This window comes from Symphalangus syndactylus, chromosome 19, assembly GCF_028878055.3.
Source record: "Symphalangus syndactylus isolate Jambi chromosome 19, NHGRI_mSymSyn1-v2.1_pri, whole genome shotgun sequence".
Classification (NCBI taxonomy): Eukaryota; Metazoa; Chordata; class Mammalia; order Primates; family Hylobatidae; genus Symphalangus; species Symphalangus syndactylus.
This window is the reverse complement of record NC_072434.2, coordinates 15,090,752-15,116,867: the sequence shown is the minus strand read 5'-3', so window position 1 is coordinate 15,116,867 and position 26,116 is coordinate 15,090,752. Positions and strand designations below refer to the sequence as shown.

At 47.6% G+C, this 26,116-nt stretch overlaps 1 protein-coding gene across 1 annotated transcript in view; it reads right to left on the bottom strand.

Annotated features, from left to right (window-relative positions):
* Positions 1-26,116, bottom strand: part of PLXNA2 (plexin A2) — a 216,805-nt gene that overhangs the window by 29,573 nt on the left and 161,116 nt on the right. The window contains exons 12-13 of the mRNA XM_055233595.1: positions 23,195-23,385; positions 4,336-4,487 (exon numbers count right to left, since the gene is read on the bottom strand). Of these exons, the coding sequence (XP_055089570.1) occupies positions 4,336-4,487; positions 23,195-23,385 (343 nt within the window). The remainder of the gene's footprint in view (positions 1-4,335; positions 4,488-23,194; positions 23,386-26,116) is intronic.

The window sequence follows — 26,116 nt, the reverse complement described above, 5'->3', positions numbered from 1 at the left end:
CACTCTGCTGGAGTGATCTTAGAGAAGAAAAGGAGGAAGAAATCATCACAGGCTTGAAGTTAAGGAACAAGGAAATAAGAGAACATGTGAAGGTCATGGGCAGCATGAAATGTTCTTCCCTGGGCCCTGGGTCTGTGTAGGAAAGGAGAAGGCCTGGAACAGCCCTGGTCAGCTGCCCCTGTGTGGAGCCAATGATGGGCCAGGGCCTCTTGGCACACTGTCTCTTCTAGGACATTTTCCTGCTTGGGGCTCATGTTTCAAAAGAAAAGCAGTATCTTCAAGCACCTAGGAGAAGAGTGATGACTGAGAGATGGATGCACCCAAGTGTCCAAGGAAGGGCACCTGTAGTTGGAAAGGCAGGATGCAGGGGTCCAGGGGCTGCGCTGGGGAGGAATCAGAGCTGGCCATAGGTCCCTTTCCTCGGGCATCAGCCGAGCCCCCTTCTCAGCTGTGGAATGAGTGGGCAGAGGGCTGTGGTCAGCAGTGGGTTGTAGAAAAGGGTCCGGGCAGGAAGATCTAAGAACTGGAGAGTCCTAAGAAAATCAGGCAGCATTGCAGACAAACTCTAATCACCTCAACTCTTCTTCCCTTTCATTCCTGGGACCCAGTGCCTGCAGGCAAGGGTGGAAAGGGCTTGAAAATATTTGTTGCAGGCATTTGTTCTTTGAGTTCAGGAAGATAGGGAGTTAAGGGAAGAAGCTAGGGCAGCTGCAGGGAGTGGAAAGGGTTATATTGAGGAAGGAGTATTATGCCAAAGCAAATTCTAGACCTTAATAATAAGAAGAACTACAGTTTACTGATTCTGCCAGGCACTCTACAAGACAGGATCTCATGCCATCCTCAGGTTCTGCTACAGAGCGGGTCTTATCTCCATTGTACAGACAATGAAACTAAGGCTCAGAGATGCTAAGTGACTTATCTATGGCCAGAATTCTGGTAAGTGGCAGAGCCCTGATTCAAATCCAAGTCAGCTTGACTCCAGAGCTCACACTTCTGACCACTCCCCTCTACTGCCAATAGATTTAATGGGATGCTCTGTATGTCTTTCAAGGAAAGGACAGTATGGATATGGCAGCAATGGTGGAGGTGAGGTTGTTGGCAGGAGTGGTGAGAAAGGCTGAGCTGGGTTCCTCAGGTTCTGAGAACTAACCACTTGTACCCTCTACCTTCTTGGTTGTAGACAACCGTAGGCAGTGGTGTGCGCACCACCACCTCCTTCAAGCCTTGCAAGTCAGCAAGTTTGGTTGATTTCTTGTGGTTTGATTTCTTGAGGCCTCTTGTCTTCCCTGTCTCCTCCCTGTGTCCCTGGTGGCTCTGGGGTCCCTATGTATTGTGAGGAGGCAATAGCTGGAGATGCCTAGATTCTGTACTTATAAAATGGGAAGCTGGACCAAACAGCTGTCCAGCTTTGACATCTGAAGACCTGGCTCCTCCTGGTAGCAGGGGGCTTCCGGAGGCACCTTAGTGCCACAGATAATCTTTACAATGGGAGCTGCAGATTCCATGGGGCATACCATTTACTGGTTTGGACATCTAAAGGACCACCAAAGCAAATGTAGAAATCATCTATTCCTAAATACCTATTTTCCAGATGAGATGTTTGAGAAGCAGGGAGCAAAGTGACTTGCTCAAAGTCACCTGGTTCATCCACAGCTGAGCTAAGGCTTGAGCACCAGTCTCCTGGAACGCAACCCAGTATCCTTGCCCCACACTACACCACCTCCCATAGACTTGCATAAATGGTGCTTCGCTCCCTGGGGCAGCAGCACACACACATCTCACATCCATCCCTCAGTGGCTGAGTTCACAGGTACAGCAGATGAGAGGGAAGCAGCCTGAGGATCTAAGTGGAATCTGCTCCATGTGGAGCCCCTGTCCCAGGAGGGCCTGAGCTGCAGCCTCAAGCTGCATCCCATGGTCCAGGAAACTTCCTGTGACTGAATCATCCAGCCCTCCACAGACCTGTGGGGTGCTGATTGCAGGACTAAGCGGGGCCCTTTAACCAACATTAACCTAATTGCTGAGTGATAGATGGCGCGGCACAAGCATATGGTGAATCATTACTGTGCCGGCGAATCCTGCCCGCACCTGGGACTCTGCACCGGGCCCTTTTAGCCAAATTCATCTCTCACAGACATCTGTAATGATTGTGCCTGCTGCTCACTGCCCGGAATGGAGGCTTTAATGATGTTAGCAAACTCTGAAACCTCGGGAGTGGTAATGAGCCTGGCACGGCTGGAGACCAGGGCTGCATCCAGCGAGGCATGGGGTGTGCTCTCTGTCTTCTGCCTACCCCATACCTGAGGTGGTGGTTTTCTGGGACGACCACCAGCCTCTGCAGGAATGCATGGGGATCGTTCCCCTCCCCAGGCTCCTTTCATAGCCTCACTTGCAGCTTCTCTCGACACTTTCTTCCCCATGGCCCTGGGTGCGGGGTGACTACGGTACATTTCATTTCATAAATAGAACTGAAATTCCTTACATTTGGGCAGCACATTAGGCTAATGAAGGTCACAGAGATTGAACAGCTTGCTAAGGTCTTGGGGCTGGTCAGTAGAGGAGGCAGGTCTAAAACATGGTTTCATTCCAAACCTCATGTGATTCTGAGGGCCAGTTGCCCAGGAATTTGCACTTCTCAGCTAAAAGCCTTACCTCCCACCCTCACCCTGTACCCTAGCCCTTTCCTTTGGATTCCTGTGGCATCTCACCAAGTTGGATACAGGTCTGTGTCCAGGGGCCCAAGGGAGGTCCTTGAGGTTGAGGTGGATTTGGGGTTGTGTAACTGAGCACCTTGCCCAGTCTGGCAGGGTGCGGGGCTCTGTAAAGACGGTCTGCCAGGAGGACCTCTGTGGGTGCCCTGGCTCCTGCCACAACAGCTTTCACCTCTTTTTTGGCTCAGAAGCACTATTTGTTTCCTTTCCCTTTTTCCATCTTCCTCATCTCTTTTCTATAGGCCCAGCCAGCCTTTCCTCCAGGACTCATTCCTTGCAGGAATAAGCCTGTCATTGAAGGATCAGACCTGAAGGATCTGAGAGATCAGGCCAGCTCTTTCTTCTCCCCAGCTGTGGCTGGCAGGCATCACACAGCCCTCAGAGTCTGGGAATTGACCCCTTTGGACTCTGACCCTTCTCTGGGCCTTGCGAGAATCACGACCTCTAAGCCTCAGAGCTACACACTGATTCGTGGAATTTCAGACTGCTCCCCTCAAGGAGTCGTGCCCCATCGCTGTTATGGAAGGGAAGTAGCCCTGCATTAGGGGTCAGGAGACTTAAGGTCTAATTCTGCCTCAGCCACTTATGCCCTGAATGAACTGGGGAAAGTCATTTCACTTCTCATGAGTCCTTTGCTCTCTCCTGCTTTGCAGAATGACGATAACAATATTTACCTCTCAGAGTCCTTACCAATTAAAAATGAGATAGTGGATGAGAAAGTGCTCTGTTAACTGTAAAGTGCTGATAGAAGATAAAGCGATGTCATTTTTATGGTTGCCACTAAAGGCGGGCTCTGGTGGGGGGGATCAGAGGAAACAACCTGACCTGGCAGAGGGTTGAGGATAAGGGAAGGAAGTCCCTGCCCCAAAGTCATGCTCTCGCTCAGGCTCCCAGTACCCCCTACAGAGCTGTGTTCACGGTGGAATCAGAATGGCTTGACCCAACTTCCCTGATAAATCATGCGGAATGATTTGGCTGCTCCCCCGCTTTCTCCTTTGGAGGGGTAGCCTTCCTTTTTCCATCCTCCCACCCCCAGCTTCGTGCCCACCTCCTGCCCACCAACTCCTCAGCGGCTGCCACTGCCAAATGAACACCCCAAATTGGAACATATGTCACTCCTGGAGCCCCGTTTGCCTGTCCGCCACTACACGACTATTTTCTAATTTCCAGCTGACATTTCCCTTAGTGAAATAAATGAATTTGCTCCGGCGGAGGCCCTGCTCGGATTAAGCTGCTGTCAGAGCCCCATGCACCAAACAAATCTTTGCCTGCAGCGCACCGTGCAGGATGCATTCCAATGGGGGCTGGCAGGGGAAGGGCTGGGGGAGACCTAGGAGAAAATGCTCAGTCACACTGGCGGGCAGGCAAAGACTGAATGAGGGATGGTCAGGGCCAGAGCCCTGATGCCAGAAGAGTCAGGGAACAGCGAATCAAACAGGATGAGACCCCCTGAGGGTGAAGGTGAGGGAGGAGGGGGCCCTGGGGAGGCTTCTGGGGCAGGTCCATGGGAAGAGAATGTAATGGGAGATGAATCATGGAAAAGGCCCAGGGAAGGGAGAGGGGAGGATCTCCAGTCTCCACTCTGAAGCTCCCATGGGAAAAGTGCCGGCCAGGGCAGACTCACTGCTCAGCGATGATGTATTCCCCTGGGAGGGGCGTGCAGGGCACCCCAGCCACCTGCACATGGTGGGCGATCTCGGAGAAGTCCAGACCCAGGTTCACGCCATGGATGGTCACTCGCGTCCCTCCTTCCGGCGGTCCAGACACCGTCAAAATCTGCAGGAGGGAAATGGGATTAGCAATTTGGGTTGGTCACAGGAACAGAAACAGCAGCATGCTTTCCCCCCTCCCCCAGGGAGGTTTAAGAACCTATGGACGCCAGGAATTCTGGTGAGTGAGTGTGTTTTTTCCACTTTTTAGCTTATCTCGGATCTTGACATCATGTTCTGTTTTACACTACTTCCTCGGTTCTTTAAGTCAGTCATTCATTCATCTACTTATTTAAAAAATTATCAGAAAGAATACTAGACTAAAGGCGGAAAACCATGGTTTGAGACATGTCTCGAATTCACTAGTTGCCTGATTATGATCAGTCACATAATCTCTCTGAACTTCGGTGTTCTTAGTTGTGAAGGGGGTACAATCATTTCTGCCAACCTCAAACAGAGCTTGGAAACACCAAATAGAAGGTGTGCTCGAGAGCACTTTGGAAACCAGAGGGCTCTGTAATTGTGACAGTGTTATTATTGCCCCTGCTGTGTGCTACAGCCTGTTGGGGGTACAATGATGAATACGACAGGAAATTTGCCCTCAAGAAACTTAGAGTCAAGGAGGATGAGATAAAGGCAGTTCATGAATACCACTGATTAGGGTATACACGGATAAGACAGATCCAGAGGGAAAGCAGTGGGTGTGCCGGGAGTAGAGACTAGGTGTGGCTGCAGGGGAGATGATCAAAGATGGAAAGTGCATTTGACACTGTTCTGCAAAAAACATCCTATGACACATGCTAGGACCAAGAAGAAATAACTTTAGGATTTCCCAAATCTTTGCTGGCTTCCTGTTGGCAAGGATTGCTTATTTATTCATTCCTTAATTCAGCCCCCAAACACTGGAAACAGAATAGCAGAATCCGGGTGTCTCAAGATGTAATAAAGTTCTATCTGGGAACAGATCAGGCTCTTGGAAAAATGTAGCTCTTTGGGATCCAACAGATCCCAGTGAGAAGTTCACACTTTGTGGCCAATAGTTATCTGAAGTAGGAAAAATAATTCGAAGTGTACTCGATCCTAGATAGCAGAGGAACATAGAATTTCGTAACTGGAAGGGATCTGAGAGTATCTTATTCTAAGATCCTTACTTTTTACAGCAAGATGAATGAGACCCAGAGAAGTCAGGGATATATCCAAAGCTTTGAACAACTTGTATACACAGTTGTAAAAAGGTCAAGCATTCTTTTTACTACACCATAGGGAGGGCAGGATGGAAGAAGGAAGGAGCAAAAAAAAGGGGACTTGATGAAGATCGAGGGTCCTCTAGAATCTCCCAGAAGAGGATACCTGGGCAGAGCCACAGCTTCTCTGTTTTTGGACACTTCTGGACAGTCTCCCTCTTGACCCTGTATGTGCTGGTGGAGTGTCTGATGGGGTGGCAGGGTCAGCGTACCCTCGGGTGGAGATGATGGATAAGTACAGGTGAGCATGCTATAGAGAGATCTGGAGACCCTTCTTATCTCCTGGCTTCTCGGCAGGTGCACTGCTCCCTTCCTGTGATGTGGGTACCATGAATTGTGCTGCCAATTCAGCCACCAACCACCAAGTGATAGTGAGCAGAGAAAAGATGCCTCCTTCCCTCACTGCCCGGCTGATATGCTGTTCAGACTCCTGGTCTCTCGGTAAGCTGGCTGCAGAGCTGGGACTTGAACCCAGACCTCCTGCCAGTCTATCTTCCTCCGTAGGCCAAAGATGGTGCTGCGTCCTTCCCGCTGTCCCATCCAGGCCCTGAATGCTCTTATCTGGAGGCTCATTTTACCCAAGTCACCTTGTCTATGGCTCTGACTCCCTTGTCTGAAAATAAAATATCCCCCTTATGAATAAAAATAAACAGCACACATGAAATGAATCAAGGGAGATATAGTCAAGGGGGCTCAGAGGTGTCTCTGTATGCTGGGGGTGAGGGTGGGAGAAGGAAGGACAACTTGGAGAGGAAGGAGCTGGCATGAGGAACTGACAGCCGCTATAGTTCATCTGTCCCTGCACTCTAAAAATATCCAACAATAATCCATCCTGGCTGTTCCAGTCTCCCCTGGCACAGTTTCCTCAGGGACCTGGGACTCCTGGGCTCTGGGAAAAGAACCTTTGTTAATGAGAAACGGAAAGGGCTGCTTCCTTACCTGCTGCAGGAGAGCATCAGTAGGAGACAATTTGCTTTTAGTTCCTGGTTCTCTTTTAATCCACTTGGAATGAGTTTCACCAGCCCCTCCATCCCCTCCCCTAGCCATCTGGATGGCATGAACCCACCTACCCAAAGGAACTGACAAAACAGAGGTGATTGGTTCTCTCTCCTTCCTCTACTTTTATTTCTTAAAAAACATTCTTTTGCTCACTGCAGTTAATTATAACCTTTCAGAAAAACTGTGAAATGAAATCTTTCTGGAAAGCCTAAAAATATTTCTGTCTTGCAGGTAGCATGTGGGGACTGCACTGTGGATCCTCAGCCGCACTGGCAGGTTCCACGGGGTAGCTTCTTCCTGCTGGTAAATCACTGTAGTGTTTCCCTTCCAACATTCAAGGATCAGTGGCAGACACATGGTCGTGGGCACTGGGGTGCTGTAGGGTCTATTTCTTAGCACAGAGCTGCTCAGAAGCATAATTCAGTTTATATTGTTTAGAGAAGAAGACTTTTTTTGGGTAAATTATTGGCAAGCATTATAATCTTGGCATGAAGATACAAGTGAGATGAGTAGTTCCAGCTAGCAGCTGGGGGAATCCAAGCCGGGAGAATCAGTGTCCTTGTGGGTCATTAAATCAGGTCCACAGGGCTTGGAAAGTGCCTGGGGAGTGTAGGGTCTTCATGGGGGTCTTCTTTCTATGCTGTGTACCATGCTGCCAGCACCCAGGGTAGGTGGCAAGGGAGTTCAGGAGACAACTAAGCAACTCTCATGCTCTGGGGCTTACAGGAGACACAGCTTATAGCTTCTTTGCTTAAAGCAAAACTGACGTGTAAAAGCCTGAATTTCCAAAACATAGATGAAGTGGTGATTATTTGATTTGCAAGTGGATTCCCAAGGCCTCCATTACTGACGACTTCCAAATCCATATGGTTGGCGCAAGCCCCTCTCCTGAGCTCCATACCCATATATCCAATTGCTACTGGGCATCTCCACTTCCCCATGTATCTCCCTCAGGCGCCTCAAATTTCACCATGTCTAAAAATGAACTCTTAATTTTTCCTCCTCCCACCCCCAAGCCAATTACCCTCCCAGATCCTCTTTCAAGGCTAATGGACTCACCATGCACCCAGCCAGGAATTCTGTAAGCACCTTCAACTGTTTCTTTCTCCCATCTACCACAAATAATAAAGAAAGTCGCCAGGCCCTATCAGTTCTCACTCCCAGGTGTCTTTTGAGTCCATGTGTTCCAGAGTAGGTGTTCAGGAGGCCTCCATCATCTTCTACCCACACTAACCCCAAGGGTTTGCATGTAAATCTACTTTCCAGTAGCTGCCAGGGTGACCTTCATGAACACATACTTGACCAGGTTACTAGTCACTTGCTCTAAAAACCTTCCACGGCTCTGACCATTGCCAAGGCAAAGTCCCTAATTCCTAAGGCTGGCCTGGCAGGTGTGGTCTTTCTGGTTCTGATCCCTTTTACCCCTTCTGCCACACTTTCCATTCAGTAGCACATCCTTCATGTCCTGCCCTATCGGTGGTTCCTTTCTACATCATGCTGTTTAAAAATCCCTGAGCCTTTGGACATGTTACCCATTCACCTCCAGCTTAAAAACAAGAGTGGCTCAAGGTGGAGGTCTGTGTGCAGAGTGCAAAGGAACAGAGAGAGGCACCTTGTAGAAGGCAGCTTCTGTAAGCCTTCCAGGCGCTGAGAATGAGTCTAAGGGCCATGCCATCTCTGTGTTGGGCCCGGGAAGCAAGGACCCTGCATCCTGCCTTCTGTATTTCTTCTTAGGATCAAGTATTCGAAGATGACCAGGGAGGGGGGGCTTGGTGACAAAGAATTTCTTCTCCAGAGGGGGAGTGAGCAAGATCTTGCAGGACACCACCTTAGACCAGAAAGCCACAGGGTCCCAATCCCCCGACCCCACCAGCTCTGCCCAACACACACAGAGACCATGTCCCCAGGGCTCTCTCTTAAAAGCAGCTTTTGATTGCAGGGCACCCTGAGTTGCATTCCACAAAGTTGGCTCTCCTGGAAGCCAAGTCTGGCCTTTCTACATGGATCTATAAAGGGGCAATTTGGCTGAATCCCCAGCTACTGCTTGTAGGACTTTAAGCAAGTCCTTCCAGATCTGGATGGAGCTGAGGGGCTGCAGGGGAGGGGAGAGCTTGTCTCCCACTGAGGTGAGGATGAGAGGCTGCGGTAGAGTCATATGGAGTGCCCCAATGACAGAAGGGAAACCAAAGTACGGCCAGCATGTTAGGCAGATCCATGTCTTGGTCAGTTTCAGATAGCTCTATGCTGCTGGCTACACTCAGGCAGGGAAGAAAGACCATCTGATGCTGGGACAGTGTCTGCAGAAGGAAGACAGTAATCTCTGGAATCAGACAGACCTGAATTTAAATACCAGCTCTGACACTTACGAGTTATGTGACCTTGAATCTCAATATCCTCATTCAAAAACAGGTAATAATGCTTGCCTCACAGGGATGATGTGAAGATTAAGTGAGATAACACCTGGAGAGTTCATAGTATGCTGGTTTAGAGAATAGGTCTTGATAATTGGTAATCTCCTTCTCTGTGTTTCCCTGCACCTCTCTCTTCCTAGATGACTAAAACATGGGATGTTACAATTGGCAGGGTTAGAGATGATGGAAGTCTTCATATCGGTCTGGAAGGGCAACACATGGATGAGGGAGCGCATCACAGATGCTGGGGTGACCGGGGGTACAAAGAGCTGCTCATGGGCCGACTGGAGAATGCCCGAAGCCTGAGCTTGGGCAGAGAGTCGTGATGCTGCCAGAGCAAGGCCCTGGCTTTGTCGAGTTCTGGGCCCTGCACAGAAGCAGATTCAGAGCCAGACATCATCCTTTCACCCAAAATAAGTTTGGAAGAACACTGGCCCTGTACAAGACGTTCTTTATTCTTTCCTCCCTCCCTTCTGGCTATTTCTTCTTTCCCTGGCTATCAGCCATTCTGGGGTAGGTGCAGCATTCCACAATGAACTCAACTAATTCTTTCAGAGAAGTACTTCTGAATGAGACACCCACACAAACAAATGATTTGACAGTTTGGGGTATGTGTGTGTGAGTGAGTGTGTGTGTGGTGGGGATGTGGAGAGAGGGGGAAGCGAAGTGAAACCTGTCAAATCAGAAGGGAAGATCTTTGGATACTGACTCGTTTCAGCCCCATGCTTTTCACCCTGTATTATCCTGTGGACTAGAAGTCTATCTGAATTCTCCCCATGTGGACCTCAGAAGTGAGAGCCAGAAGAAGGGGACTGGAGAAAGAACAACCTAGAAGCAGCCTGCTGCTGTTGGGTTGGGGCGAAAGGGGTCACTGAGGCTCTCCCCTCTGTGCTGTGCTGGCACTGCCTGTGTGCCCCTCCTCTGCCTGACCCTCACAGTTGGGACCCCCAGAGTCCTGGCCCTGTCGCCTTATGGACTACAGTCTTGTGCTGCATATCGACGTTTCGGTCAGTGATGGACCATATATACGACGATGATCCTTTAAGATCATAATTGAGCTGAAAAATTCCTACCACCTAGTGGCATTGTGGCAGTCATAAGTCACAGGAAAGCCTAGCATATACAATTATGTACAGCACATAATACTTGATAATGATGCCAAATGACTAGGTTATTGGTTTATGTACTTACTATATTTTTTATTGTTATTTTAGAGTGTACTCCTTCTACTTATTAAAAAAAAGCTAACTGTAAAACAGCCTCAGGGAGGACCTTCAGGAGGGATTCCAGAAGAAGGCGTTGTCATCATAGGAGAGGACAGCTCTATGCATGCTATTGCCCCTGAAGACCTCACAGTGGGATAAGATAAGGAGGTGGAAGACAGCGATATGGATGATCCTGACCCTGGGTAGGCCTAGGCTGATGTGTGCCTTTGTGTCTTAGTCTTTAACAAAATAAGTTTAAAAAGTAAAAAAGTGAATGTCAAAAACAGAAAAAATCTTATAGGATAAGGATATAAAGAAAGAAAATATTTTTGTACAGCTGTACTATGTGTGTGTTTTAAGGTTAAGTGTTATTACAAAAGAGTCAAAAGGTTAAAAAATTAAGTCTATAAAGTAAAAAGTTATAGTAACTGGCTGGGCGCAGTGGCTCATGCCTGTAATCCCAGCACTTTGGGAGGCTGAGGCAGGTGGATCACCTGAGGTCAGGAGTTTGAGACCAGACTGAGCAACATGAGGAAACCCTGTCTCTACTAAAAATACAAAATTAGCCAGGCTTGGTGGTGCATGCCTGTAATCCCTGCTACTCGGGAGGCTGAGGCAGGAGAATCGCTTGAACCCGGGAGACAGAGGTTGCAGTGAGCCGAGATCGCACCATTGCACTCCAGCCTGGGCAACAAGAGTGGAACTCCGTCTCAAAAAAAAAAAAAAAAAAAGTTATAGTAACTAAGGTTAATTTATAATTCAAGAAGAAAACAATTTTTTAATGAATTTAGTGTAGCCTAAGTGCATACTGTGTTTCTAGTCTATGGTAGTGTACAGTAATGTCCTAGGCCTTCACATTCACTCACCACTCACTGAACTCACCCAGAGCAACTTCTAGTCCTGCCAGCTCCATTCATGGTAAATACCCTATATGGCGTACCATTTTTAATCTTTTCTATCATATTTTTACCATCCCATTTTTATGTTTAGATACACAAGTACTTACCATTGTGTTACAATCGCCCATGGTGTTCAGGACCAGTCACATGCAGTACAGGTTTGCAGCCTAGGTGTGTAGTAGGGTACATCACCTAGGTTTGTGTAAGTACATGCCATGATGTTCACACAAGGATGAAATCGTCTAATGACACATTTCTCAGAATGTATCCCCATGGTTAAACGATGCATGACTGTACGTGTGCTTGCTGGGAGGGCTCAAGGGCCCCCACAGCTATAGCTTTATAGGATATAAAGCCTCTATGCATTTGACATGCTGTTCCCTGTGCTGGTCAAGCATGTCCACTGACAAATGCCTACCCATCCTCAAGTCTCTACTCAAAAGATGCCTCCTCAGGGAGGCCTCCCTGGTCTCCCTTAGTAGATTTAGTAGCCCCTTCTACCCTCCCACTTCCCTCTATGAACACCTCCAGGACCACAATTGCCACACTGCACTGTAACTGTTTATTCCCTCAATAAGACAATAACTATCTTGGGACAAGGGACTATCTAACTTTTCTTAGCAAACTAATCCTTAGCATGCTGCCTGGAACACAGTAACTGTCAATAAATATCCCCAATTCTCTGTTAAAAGGAAATGCTGGTCTCAACCAGACACTAGAACAGACTGTGTTCTTTAATGATGACTAGAGGAGTGGAGGTACCTAACTGTTGCCTGAGAGTGATGTAGTATTTTAACATCGGGGTCATTAAACAGCTCTTCCCGCAATCTCCCTTGCTTTAATTTAAGCCAATTTCTGGTTTGATTCCTCATGGAATGGAGGACTGAACAGCTGCCTCCTCATCAAACATCTTTTAGCTACTGAAGACAGCAATTAAGTCACCCCTGGCCTTTGCTTCTGCAGTTCTTGCAGCCTTTTCACCGAAGATCTTGGTTTCTAAACCCTTTGATCATTTTGGATGCTTTTCTGTGGACTCTCGGATTTCTATGCATCTTTTGAGAGTGTAGTGACCCAAATTCGGGTCATGGCTTCAGCAAAGTCCTGATTGATTGATGTGCAGTAAGGAGGGCCTGCGAAGATGACTTCCTTTGCTTGTCACACACGCCATTAACCAGGCTGGCCCTGGGCAAAACCCAGTGGAGGATAAACATTTGGTATCTTTCCCATGTTCTTTTGTGTTTTCCTCCCTGGGGTTCTTGCCCCCATTTTAGGCACCTTTCATTCAGCTGTTCCCTCCTCCCTTTCTGTATTTGTGTACAGCAAGTACAGAAAGCTGTATTTGCATCTTAATGGGACTTTTAAGTTGTGTTATTACTTGGCCTTAAGAGCACTGATATCTATTGACTGGTTGTAGAATAAAAAGTGTGTCTATTGTTTGCAGGATTCAGAAGGAAAATAAGGGAAACATTTTAGGGTAGAGAGCTCAGGCTAGCAGCCCTAAACCCTGCCCCAGGAGCAGTCAGTGACCACGCCGAGGTATAAAAGTGGCTAGTTTAAGTCCTGGTCATGCACTTCTTGATCTGTACATCTTAAGCCAGGAAGACTAGGCCAGCAGGATGTGGGATCAGGCAGGCATGCCTAGGTCATAGCACATATGATGATGGCAGGAGACTAAGTAGCAGATTCCTATCCTCTGCTGAGGCCCTCTCAAAGCTTCCAGGAATGTCTGGTTTAGGGAGTTACTTCTCCACCTGCTCAGACCCCACCTTGACAGCTGCACAGCCCAACTGAACCCAGGAGAGCACCAGGGCACCCCAGCTAAATCTGTGTTCCTGCCAGACCCTGTCATGTTTGTTTTCCTCCGTGGGTGCCATGACCTGGAAAGCAGCCGCTGTGATGCTGCACCCAACCTCATTCTTGCAGCCACTAATTGAACAGTTCAGAGGGAACTGTGCCACAAAGCAGCCCAAGGGCGACAGCAGATGCAGCCGATTAATTACAGCTGGGGAGATGCGAAGGGCTGCACTGGGGAGGCGCTGGAAGGCCCAGGGGCTTGGCAGCCTGGGGAGTGAGTGCTCAGGTGGGCTGTTCCTAGGTTCAGCCTCAGGCAGAACCTTGTCAGGGCAGCGCTGGGGCCAACTACAGAGTAGGGGCTTATCGGGGCAGAGGAGCTTGGTGGGAGCGTCACAAAGCCCAGCTCCCATTCTAGAGACCCTATCTTCCTCTGGTTCTATCTCCGGGCTGATAGAGATAGAGGGAAAGAAGCCAGAAGCAGGGCTTCAGCTCCAAGGTATTGAAGATTCTGAGAATGATGGCTGCTGCTTTCACATTTGTTAAGTGCTTATAATGAGTAGGGAATTGTGCCAGGGGCTTTACATATTTTATCCCACTAAGCGCTCAAAACAAGCTATGAGGTGTTATTATCATTACCATTTTTCAGATGAGAAATAGTGTCTCAGAGAGGTTAAGTAACTTGTTTAAGGTCCCACAGTGAGGGGCAGAGCCCAGCCAGGCTTATCTAATCGCTGCTTTTTGCCTTCACACGGCACTGCCCCAGGGGAGACCCCCATCCTTGGTCACCCACCATGAGAATGCATGCCCTGGCCTGCTCTTTACTTCCGTCTGCTTAGGCACTCCAGTCCCTTTCCCTTTCTTCCCATCTCTGCAGCAGGCTTAAGATGTACAGATCAAGAAGTGCACGGTCAGGACTTAAGACATGGCTAAGGCCATGCCTTGCTGCTTTCCAAGGAGCTCTGGAGTTGGTCTTGCTGGTCACTGCCTTTACTCCTGCTCTCTCTGGCTCCCTGAACTTCTCAGCATCCATCCCCACTCCTCTCTGACCTCACCTAGGCAATATCCACACTCCCCTCTTGGCCTTGCCCCTTTGTCTCCTCTTGTGCATGTCTAGTCTCCCCAAACAATGCTGGGATTGGGGACTACTGGCTTTCTTCCCATCTCTGCAGCAGGCTTGAGGAAGAGCTAGGTGCCAGCTCCTTTCTCTCCTCTGGCTCTGCAGATTGACAGTTCTATTTGTCCAAGTGAGCTCAGGAAAGAGATGAAGGATAGTCAAACACAGGGGATCTTGAGTCAAGTAGCTAGCTGCAGGTCAAATTCCAGTTCTAAAACTTATTCTCAATGTCACTTCAAGAAAGTTATCAGACCTCATAGTGCTTCAGTGTCTTCATTTGTAAAACGGGTCTAACGACAATACTAATTTCTATTTCAAAACAGTTGTTTTGAGGTCGAAATGAGATGACATATGGGAAATGCTGAGCTAAGTGCAAGCTAAGCATTCAGTGAAAGTTAGCTATGATTTTTCTCATGACTATTTTGTGATGAAGAAATCCAGGGGGAAGCTGGGTCCAAAGGAAAAGTAGCCTTGTTTTCACGAGCGTCCTATGCAGGTGGAGCCTCTGGGTACTGTTCTTGGTGGGGACTCAGGGCAAGGGCAGACAGGCTGACTTGAGAAGGGGAGGTGGTTGGTGTGGACATTGCCCAGCGTGGTATTGGCTGCCCCTCTGATGGGCCTGCGCAGCTCTCACCATGGTTTCCAGCAGGTGGTCAGTCCCCCACACTGGATTTGTAAAAGGATACAGGAGAAACTAATGTCAGAGCCTCCCAGAAGGAGAAGAGGTGCCGAAGAAGCCACTCCAGAATGGTCTCAGTCCCATCAGCATCCTCAGCAGACGTTCATACTCTGTATTAAAGGCTTTTGTGTCTGAGATTGGGATTTCAGGAGGGTTCTGCCCTGAGGAGTCCCCTAATCAGGACCAACCAGTGAGGACAAGTCGAGGATGTGTTGACAGCTTCTCCTGTCTTTCCTAATCCTCTCGCTCCTTTGACTTCACAGGGCAGTGATGCCAACTTTGTGGCTGCACATTTTCATTCCCTCCTGGCTTCTAAAGACACCTGGATGCTGGGTCTGAGAAAGCAAATTGTGGCATTCTTTTCCACTTGGAGTGTATGTGTGTGTGTCTGTGTGTGTGCGCCTGTGTCTGCACTCTTCACAGTAGGCTAGAGCCCAGCTGATGAGCTCTGTAGGAATCTATGGCATTGGCGGTGCCAGCTCTCCTGCCCGGCGTGAATCCTTGCTGGCTCTGTCTTAGCTGATAGTACATTCAAAACCTAATTGTTATCTCAGCAGAGTAACTCCATTATTCATCCTGACACCATCCCCCGTTAGCTGTTTGTTGCAGTGATGTTATATTAATGAGGCCTGCAAATAAATGAACGAAAGATCAGAGTGCTGGCTTGTTTCTCAGGAAAGCTGGCTGACTTATTTATTTGTGGGGAACTTTGCAGTGAGTCACTCTGGTCCTGGGCAGGTGGCTTTTGGCCTTTCCTGCAGAGATTTGGTGCAGCCTTGCAGATAAATACTTGTAAATGTCCCAGTTTCCCAAACAGTTTCACAAATGCATTTGCATCTGAGAGAATCCAGGCAAAACCAATCTACTTTAAATTATTTGTGCAAGTGGAGAACAGGAGCCAGCAGGAGTGATGGATCATCTCAAACTATTAAGGTATCAAGAATTATTTGAGCTTGGTTTTGGAGGCCAGTGTACATGTTTTTCTATAATTGATTTTCTTTCTCAGTTACATGTACCTAAGATACGTAAGATAATGTTAAAGAGAACTTATATTCCCTAAGCATGGACTAGGGAGGTGTTGGAGAAGTCACTGAGGCTGAAAAATTCATAAAGTAAAAGCTACATGGTGGTCAATGGAGAAACAGCTGTAAACCTAACACCCCCACTGCCTGGCATCAATGTGGCCTTACGGTACAATGTGCCAGGTGACTTCAGGAACACACAGGAATGTTCCTTCATATCTTAAGGGTGGTGGGTTCCTGGCCACACCAACTCTGGTGTTCATCTCCTGCATCTTAAGCCTGATTTGCCTTGGCTTCACCCTGATCTCTGTTCTCGCCTGCAAGTGTGAACTACCTGGGCCCCATTATCTGGCCTCTCCCATTAGGCTGAGATGCTTGAGAGGTCAGAACTGCCAGGCCAGGGAATCCGCTTTCACTTTAGCTTAATGGCCATCTCATTGGTGGGCACAGCCAAAAAAACAACCCAACTGAATGTGATAGCTTCAAGAAATAACTGGGGTAGAGGTTAGAATAATGCTTCCCCCGAAAGGCAAGAAGTGACTGCCCCAAGCTCACATGCAACCCAATATCCCCTTCTTGTTTTTCCTCCCACTCATAGGAGTAAGTGTGGACCTCATTATGTTAGGAAGACAGTTAGGTGAAGGTTACTTTAAGGCTCAGTAGAAAGGGTAGCCAATGTTCCCAATTTGTCTGGCATCTCTTGGTAAGTTCCAAGAGGATTCTGATCCTGCATGCAGAGACATTTTGGGTACTCTTGGGGTGGGATGAGGTGGGGAAATGTATAGCCAAGGAATAGCCCTCCATCCCCCTCACCATGGTGTGGTGGAGGAAGTCGGCCTTCTGCTCTGCTGCTAACCAGATGTGTGTGTGACACTGGGCTAATTCTTTACTTCTCTAAGAACTGTTTCCCCAACTCTTAAGTGAAGATAATAATAGCCATCTTGCAGCGTTGTTTGAAGGAGTAGGCTCAGAGCCTGGCACATGGGAGAGTCTTGTTAAAGAGAAGCAATTATCAGGAAGACTCCCAGAATTAGAATGTTGGCTGGTCTGCTCATGTCCCTTGCCTGAGGTTAGTGTCCTCATTAACAGGAGACCTGTATCCCTGCTTCAGTCCTTCTACACAGGACACAACTGCAGAGGGTGGAGATTAGAAGTCTGCCCTAGGCCTTTTGGAGGAAGCACAATGGCCTGCAGAGAGGTCAGTTTCCAGCCTCTTCCAGGTGGCCAGTGTTCAAGCATAGGCTGTGGCTACACTGGAAGAGGCTGCATAACCTAGCCTCTTTAACCAGGAGTCACATATACATGTGACAGACAACTTTCAAGCCCAGCATAGTTCACGGCATACAGTAGTCATTAATTAAATATTCATTTAGTGAGTGAATTAACATATTTGGAATGGTGGCGTCTCCCCCCTCTGATCAGAATGCTCACTCTTATGGTTTGAGTCTTTTTTTTTTTTTTTTTTTTTTGAGACAGAGTCTCGCTCTGTCGCCCAGGCTGGGGTGCAGTGGCGCAATCTCGGCTCACTGCAAGCTCCGCCTCCCGGGTTCATGCCATTCTCCTGCCTCAGCCTCTCCGAGTAGCTGGGACTACAGGCGCCCGCCACCAGGCCCGGCTAATTTTTTGTATTTTTAGTAGAGACGGGGTTTCACCGTGGTCTCGATCTCCTGACCTCGTGATCCGCCTGCCTCGGCCTCCCAAAGTGCTGGGATTACAAGCGTGAGCCACCGCGCCCAGCCGGTTTGACTCTTGTCTCCTCAAAATTCATATGGTGAAGACCTAATTCAGTACCTTAGAATGGCACCTTCTTTGGATATAGGGTCTTTAAAGAGGTAATCATATTAAAATGAGATAATTAGAGTGGGCACTAATCCAATATGACAGGGTCTTTATTTAAAAAAAAAACAACAAAAAAAAACAACTAGGGAGACAGACACACACACAGAGATAGAATGCCACGTGGACGTGAAGGCAGAGGTCAGGTTGATGCTTCTACAAGCCAAGGAATGGCAAAGATTCCCAGCAACCACCAGAAGCCAGGAAAGAGACCTGGAACAGATTCCCCCTCACAGCGCTCAGAAGGAACCCAGGCTGCTGACACCTTGATCTTGAAGTTCAGGCCTCCAAATATATTCAGGTTGTTTAAGCCACCTGTTTGTGGTTCTTTGCTAGGGCAGCCCTAGGAAACCGATACACTCGCTTGGAGTGAAGAAGACTTCTGTTATGTGAGCTCCAAAATCCCTTTACCCTCCCTGAGTTTATCTTCCTGAGAAAATATTCAGTCTCTTCCTTTTCTGCTGGATCTTGCCTACTCATGGCTCCTTAAGAAATGTTTTTCTCTGGGCCTTCCTTTCCAGTCCGTGGCTCCTAACACCCTCCTCTTTGAGGTCCCAGCAGGTCCTGAAGCATAGGCTGGGGGAACGGAAACGTGGCGGGCCAGGCATCTCATGGGCTTTCCAATCCTCTGCACGTTTCCCGTTCCTAGGGTTGAACAGGTGACACGTGCACAGACACCCACGATGACAGCTGGAAATGGGAGCAGCTCAGGAAGCCTCCCATGGGGGACAGCATCATTATCATACCACGAGCTGGCTGAGGAGCAGACGGTGAGTCCTGAGGGGGTCCTAACCTGAAGTTTATGCAAACTGTGAAATTCAATAGCCTGTACAACTTGTTCTACACGAAGCTGCCATAAAAGATGGGTCCCTCGGGGTAGGCCTGGTTGCCATGGAGAAGATGGGGTAAGGAGGGGTTAAGGAATAACACAGCTGTTTATCTAACTATGTGTGAGCCCACTTCTTTTTCTAACGTAGAACTCCTTTGAGATCATCTGTTTCTCTGCTGTCCTAGGAAGGACAGCATCCATTCCAGCTTCCACTTATTTCCAGGACTGGAGATTCTGCCACCCCCAACTGCCATCACAGGCCATCTTAGAATCCTTCTCTTTTCATCCTTCAAGAAGGATCTTTGTAGTAAATGGCTTCTATTTACTGCACAGAGTGGCTGCACTAAGGAGGGCACCCATTCTGAAGATGAAGGCTGGGGACAAGGAGGTCTGCATCAAAGGGTATGGGCCTCATGGAAGTCCGATGATTCAGAGGTTTGGGGAAAACATCTATGCCAGAGCAAAGGGATTAGCCAAGAAAGTTGAAGTAAAGAAAATGAGTTGGCCGGGCACGGTGGCTCATGCCTATAAATCCAGCACTTCCAGGGAAGTTGAGGCAGGTGGATCACCTGAGGTCAGGAGTTTGAGACAAGCCTGGCCAACATAGTGAAACCCTGTCTCTACTAAAAATACAAAAATTAGCTGGGCGTGGTGGCACGTGCCTGTAGTACCAGCTACTCGGGAGGCTGAGGCAGGAGAATCCCTTGAACCTGGGAGACGGAGGTTGTAGTGGGCCAAGATCACACCACTGCACTCCAGCCTGGGCAATAGAGTGAGACTCTGCCTCAAAAAAAAAAAAAGAAAAAAAGAAAAGAAAATCTCCTTAAAGGTTACTTTTAGCAAATTACATATTCTTGCCAAAAACACCATAGAAATGAGGTTGTGTCCTTCTCAGAGCATTCTACTGAAAGGTACATGAGGTTGATTTTTCCCGTTACTGGCTTTGTTTACTTTCATCAATTGGTTTAGGTAAGGTCTACCACGTTTCTTCACTGCCCAGTTACTATTGTTCGTGTTATAATTAACAAGTATCTTATGGGAAGGTAGCTTAAGGTTATGTAAATATCCTATTTCTCATCATACTTTCATCTACTAATTTTAGTGTTCATTGACCATTCTTTGCCTGAAACAATTATTACTTGTGTACTTTGCCAAATGGTGATTTCTATTTCCGTAATTCCTTCTACATTTTTTAGTTGGAATTCTAGTGTGAAGAAGAGCTTTTCTCTCTATTTATTTATTTAGAGACAGGGTCTTGGCCAGGCATGTTGACCCACGACTGTAATCCCAGCACTTTGGGAGGCCAAGGTGGGTGGATCACTTGAGGTCAGGAGTTTGAGACCAGCCTGGCCAACATGGCAAACTCCACCTCTACTAAAAATACAAAAATTAGCCAGGCGTGGTGGTGCACACCTGTTGTCCCAGCTACTCAGGAGGCTGAGGAACGAGAATTATTCAAACCCAGGAGATGGAGGTTGCAGTTAGCCAAGATTGCGCCACTGCAGTCCAGCCTGGGCGACAGAGCGAGACCCTGTCTCAAAAAAAAAAAAAAAAAAAAAAAATTAAAAAAGAGACAGGGTTTCGCTCTTTTGCCCAGGCTGGAGTGCAATGGCATTATCATGGTTCGCTCTAGCCTCGGACTTCTGGAATCAAGTGTTCCTCCCACCCCAGTCTCCCGAATAGCACTACAGGCATGCACCACTACATCCAGCAAAATTTAGAATTATTACTATTATTTTTTAGAGATCAGGATTCTGCTATGTTGCCCAGGCTGCTCTTGAACTCCTGGCTTCAAGCAATCCTCTCAGCTTCTGCTTCCCAAAGAACTGGGATTACAGGCATGAGCCACTGCAACTGTCCCCCCATTATTTATTTACTTGTTTGTTTCTTTTTTTCAGGAAGAACCATGGATTCTTATTCTATTGGTGAAATCCATGGTTATCATTTTTTATGTTCCTGCTCAAATTACCCAGATTCGGCTTCTGAGATCCCCTTCAAGTTGCGTCAGGTGCCCTTTTGATAGGTACCATACAGGTATTTTTGGTACTTTTGCCAAAGAAATATATAACCTGAATTTGATCATGAGGAAGCATTAGACAAATCCAAATTGAGGGACATTCTACCAAATAACTAGCGTGTACTTCTCAATAGTACCAAAGTCATAAAAGACAAAAAAAGACTGAGGATTAAAGGACTAAGGAGACATGACAGTAGAATGCCACATGGGATCCCGGATTGGATCCTAGACCAGAAAAAGGACATCGGTGGGACAATCGGCAGAATGTTAATAAGGCATGTATATTAGATGGTATTATTGTATCCATGCTAATTTCCTGATTTTGATAATTATACTGTGGTTATGTAAGATGTTAACTTTGGAAATCTGGGTGAAGGGTATATGAAAGTTCTTTGTACTATTTTTGTACCTTTTTATAAGTCTAAAATTATTTCAAGAATGAAAAGTTAAAGAAAGAGACAAATGACTTTTACAGGGAAAGGAGGATGGGGTGGGGGAAGGAGAAAATGAAAAGAAAAACATATTGAAATGAAAATAATGAAATGAAAGAAAATATTCCAGATAATCATGAATACAACATTCCAGGGCTGGATGCTCCCTCCCCCATGTCCTGTTCAGAGTGATGCTCCCCGAGTGGCTTGGGACACAGCATGGATTTGTCTCCCTCCAAGGGTGCTCCTTCATTTCACAACAGCCTTGACTTGAAAAGTACCAGCAGGAGATTGGGGCCTCCGATGCCTGCTGATATGTTCACTGGGAAAATCAATTACAGCCTAATTACCTCAGGGGGTTAATTAGCCTCGTGTAGCCTGGGTGTCCTCTGTGAACAGAGCAGCCCGTCAGCCCCCGGTCAGCGAGCAGGGGCGGCTGAGGCAGAGGTTTCCCAGTGAGAAGCTTGCCTTCGGCTGGAAAGGGGCCCTAGCCAGTTGGGGAGTGGATGGTGCAGCTGCTGGGGCTGGCAGAGGCGGGTGGTGCTGATAGAAGCAAGTCTCTGCCTAATTTAAGCTCCCCCACACCACAGGTGCCCACAGATGTAGAGACTGACAACTGCAGCAGCAAGAATTATAGAACAGTGCAAGTTCTCAGGCCAGCAGTGGCCGGAAATCACTCGAATCAGGGAGAAGGCACGGAGCCCTGAGCAGCTCAGGAAGCTAGCTGTCCGAGGGCAGAGGCTGGGGCACCGCCAGCAGCCCCTGCAAACATTCTCTTCCAGAGACATAAAGACACAGGAGAAAGTCAGGAGGCACCATCCTTGGTCACAATCAAGAATAAAATGGGATTGAAGTAGCTCTGTCTTTGAAAGGCAGTATCTGCGCTCTCCTAACTCCTCTCTGCACAGATGAATGAGGGCCTGGATGCAGTAAGTGCTCTCCCACGGACAGCCCTGCATTGTCCGGGATATGCTGTCCTGTGAATGGATTGCATCTATCTGGTCTAGGAAAGGTCTGGATATTAAGGAAGGGGAAGCACCACTTCTTCTTTCATGTTACTTGGGAATATTGTAAAGAATTTAAAAATGGTTTTATAATTAAATATGAGTTCAAATACTGGCTCTGCCACTTATCAGTGGTATAAACTTGGGCATGTCACTCAATTTCTCTGAGCCTCATCTTCTTCATCTGTACAGTGGCGGTGAGAATACTTATTTCCCATGGTTGTTGTGAGGATTGTCATTTACGCACATTAAATAAATAATTTCTACCTCTTCAAATAACCTATCTGTAGGTTAGCAGCACCCATTCCATCTTGAGGGTTTCTTTTTAAAACTGATCTGGGGTTTTGATATAATCATAGAGATGTTCTAGAAGTTTTCCAATATTCTGTGATATAGGTGAGGACCAGAGTTGCTTTCCTTGGCCAGCAGGGAAAACGAAGCAGGGAAAAGGATGGTGCAGCAGCTCAGGGAAGAGGCAGAAAAGGAGCAGCCTCTTCCTCCTTTCTTAAACATGCAGGCCACTGGGTACCTGCCTGGGCCTTTATTCCTAGCCACCATCAGGAAAGTGCAGTTAGTTTCAAGGCATGAGTGACAGTTATAGACTAGGGAGCAGTGAAGAGGGAGCACAGAACACAACCAAAGTTAAATACAGCGACTCCTCTCCCAGGCCATTTGAAACCCAAGCAGTTGCATTTTCATCCACATCATCTATTCATCTTCCTTTGAAATTTGCTATTTTGGAAACATCATTTTTTCCCCAGGATAATTAACTTCCTTTTCTTTCCATTAAAATGCATGAAAAAATTGGGACAGGGAGTAAATCCTGGGAAATGGCACGGTGGCTAATGTAGTGCCTGCCTTTACTCTCTTCTTCCATTTTCAGCTTTGCAACTCCGAGCTAATTGCGGCTCCTGAAATCACATTTCTGCTGAGAAAAGCTAAACCTGTTTTCTGAAATGTTCACCCACCATGGAGCCAATTTCTCCTCCTCACTTGGCTCAGCCAGTCTGGCAGGGAGACTGGGCTGGCTCTGCCTCCCTTGTGTGCACGTGCACACCAATGCGCTTGTACATTCACGCGCAGGCATGAGGCTGCGCTTCCATACACTTATCTCTTACACCTAGACAGGGGCCGTCGAGACACATGCGAGAGGTTTCCTACACCCCCCCCACGTTAAACTCACTCTACACCAATAATTTGTCCACAGAGTCTCAATTTGCACTCCTCTCCCACTGTCTTGGAGTCAGCTCTTGGCCGCCCCTTCCTGCTCTAGGGAATTGGAGGACTTACCTCGGTGATTTGAGGGTTGGAGCACTTGACATTGTGGCTGGACCAGTCGAGCCAGGGGCTGGAGGGGCTGGTACAGTGCTGGTGGAGGGTGCACCTGCGCTCGCCGCTACACCAGCCACACTCAAACTTCCGGTCGGCCTTGAGGCAGAGGCCGCAGCTCTCCCGCTGGGCTGCACACTTGTAGAGATGGACTGCAAAGAGAGCAGGTGGTCACAGATGAAACCAGAAAGGGCTGCTCACAACGTGCCCTCCTCTTGCAGGTGTGATAGAAATGATAGAAACTCTTCCCCGCCATGGATAACACCACCGATCATCACTATCATTGCAAGAATGACTGAGGAATTAGTAAATTGAGCCTCTTACCAGTCACTTAAGGGCACTAGGAAGAATAATATTATTTAAGAATTCTGGCTCTAGATTGAATCAGATTAGGGCTTTAATTGTGGCTTCACTACTTCCTAGCAATGTGAGAGAGGATTCCACCTCCTTGAACCTCACTTACCTAATCTCTAACATGAAGATAATCATTGTTTTTTTTGTGAGGTTGGAGTAAGATACTGTATATTAAGCGCTTAGCACAGTGCCTGTAACACATCTGATGCCCTATGTATGTTTATTATCTTTTCTTTGAACTCATGTTATATTCTTATGCTGCCATCTCTCTTATTCTCCACCCTCACATATGGTCCTCATGCAGGAGGTAAAGGCTGCTTTCCTCCATTGAAGGAAAAATGAGGCTCAGAGAGAGATAATGACGCTCAGAGCTTAGTAAAATTAGTGACCCAAACTGGAATCTTCAAACTCCAACTTGCTGTGCTGCTAAATGGTAGGTCCTGAGAAGAGAGGAATCTTGTCTGGCAAACTGGAAATTGCATGGGTTTGAGACAGGAGTCAGCTTGGGGTTAAAGAAAGGCCAGGTGGCTAGCAGTGAGGGAAGCATTGCTGATAAAAAAAAAACGGGGGTGACACAGTCTGTTCCCAGCCCTTATGAATGGAGACTATGTCCCCAGAGAGGGCAAACTGGCTATTGAAATGGTAACATCTGGAGTGTGCAAACCCTTTGTCTTTGCTTTTGTCTCCTGCTGACTTAAAAGTGCTAGTATAACCAGCGATTTAGTGGAACTGTGCTTCAGGTCCAGGAACCTGGTCTTAGCTCCTTGCCTAGTGAGATTTCGAGTTACAAGTAGAATTCTCCAAAAGCAAAACACGTAAAAGTCATTTTTCCACTCTTTTGGTCAAGCACATGTAAGCTTTCAGGACCAGGTGGTATGCCGTTGCTGGAAGTGAGATACATGCCCCAGGGAAAGGGTAATTTTAAAATTCTTCCCATAGGTCCTCATCCTGTTCCTCTGCTATGTCCAACATCCTTTAGTCCCAGCTGCAGGGCCTATATTTAAATACCCTTATGCTTATCGCTTTGTAAGGTAGAGGGCAGGAAATGGGAATCTTAAAATGAATGAGTGCACACTGAGCATCTATAAATATGTACCACATGGTTCATACCCATGAGCTCATTTGAGCCTCATGTTGACCCTGAGAAGTGGGCATCCTTCCCTCTGCTTCACAGATAAGGACACTGGATGTAAAGGGGAACAGCCATTCATCTGAGTTCACACAGCTGTAAGTGAAAGAGCCAGCAGGTGAACCCCGGTTTGCTGGATTCTAGAACCTGAGTCTTTAAACGTGTGGTCCTCTCCACCCAGCCCAATGCGCAGCCGGCAGTGACACTCAGGCTAGTGGGTGGAGGTGATACGAATGTGAAGACAACGCTGTCTGTGCACTCTCAGAGCTTCTTCAACATTGCGAGAGTCACAAGTACAGTTTCTGATGCAACAGCTCGGATGTGGCTGCTCTCTAAGCTCCAGGTGCTAAGGCAACCTCTGGGATCTAAGCCCAGATCCCCAGCAGGGAAAGTGTCTCCTATGTTTTAGCAGTGAGAAAGTTTGGCCTGGGTATGAGGAGAAATAGAAAAAAAATAATCTTCCTGGCTCAGTTCCTTTCTCCCAGACTAAGTAGCCTTGATTTTAATGGCAGCATCTGGGACAGGGAGCTACAGCCCTAAAGATGCGGAAAAACTTGCAGCCCCTGCTATGGCCTTGTCCCCTACCCCGTCTCCATTGGCTGACCCATCAGGTGGAAGCAGAGGCTTGTGACAAACCTAGCTACTTGACATGTGGCAAGGCTTGTGGCTGAGCGTAGGAGGAGGGTGGGGGATAGGAATATATTCCAGGGGGGAAGGAGTTTAGATCCCACAGTGGCCTAAGTAGCAAATCCTCACAGCGACGTGGCTCAGTTTGCGAGCTCTGAAATTAGACTGTCTTGGTTCCAATCCCAGCTCTTCCTATCTGACCTGTGGCCCATTTCTTAATCTCTTTGGGTCTCAGTTTCCTCATCTAGAAAATGAGAATAATAATAGTACATACCTCTTAGAGTTATTGTGATGCTTAAGGAAAATAATCTCTAATAAATTACTTAATGAGTGTCTACCCATCACGAGTGCTCATCATATTAGAGTCACTTTTATCATTCTCGAGAGCAGGGTGGAATCTTGGTATTTGCTGCACTGAGGGTCGGGCCTAACTGGCACATGGGAGGAGCTCGACATGGGTTTATAGGACGATGAATAAGGGTCACCCTCATGGAGCACCCCTCATTCTTCAGCCAGATCCCCTTCCTGAATTCTTTGCTCCTGATGTGAGCTGGACTTTGCATGCTGCTCCCTCCCGCCCACCTCAGGAACAGGAGAGCAGCCTTAAAAACCCTCTTTGTGCAGTGATCGTGACCAGGGCCAAGGACAGGGGAACAAGAGCCTGACTGGAAACAATATCTCCATTTCCAGGGAAACTAGCCGGACGTTCCTGCCTGCTGTTCTCCTAGGTCAGGTTCCACAGACACTTCAAACCCTGCAGGAGCCAAAGAATA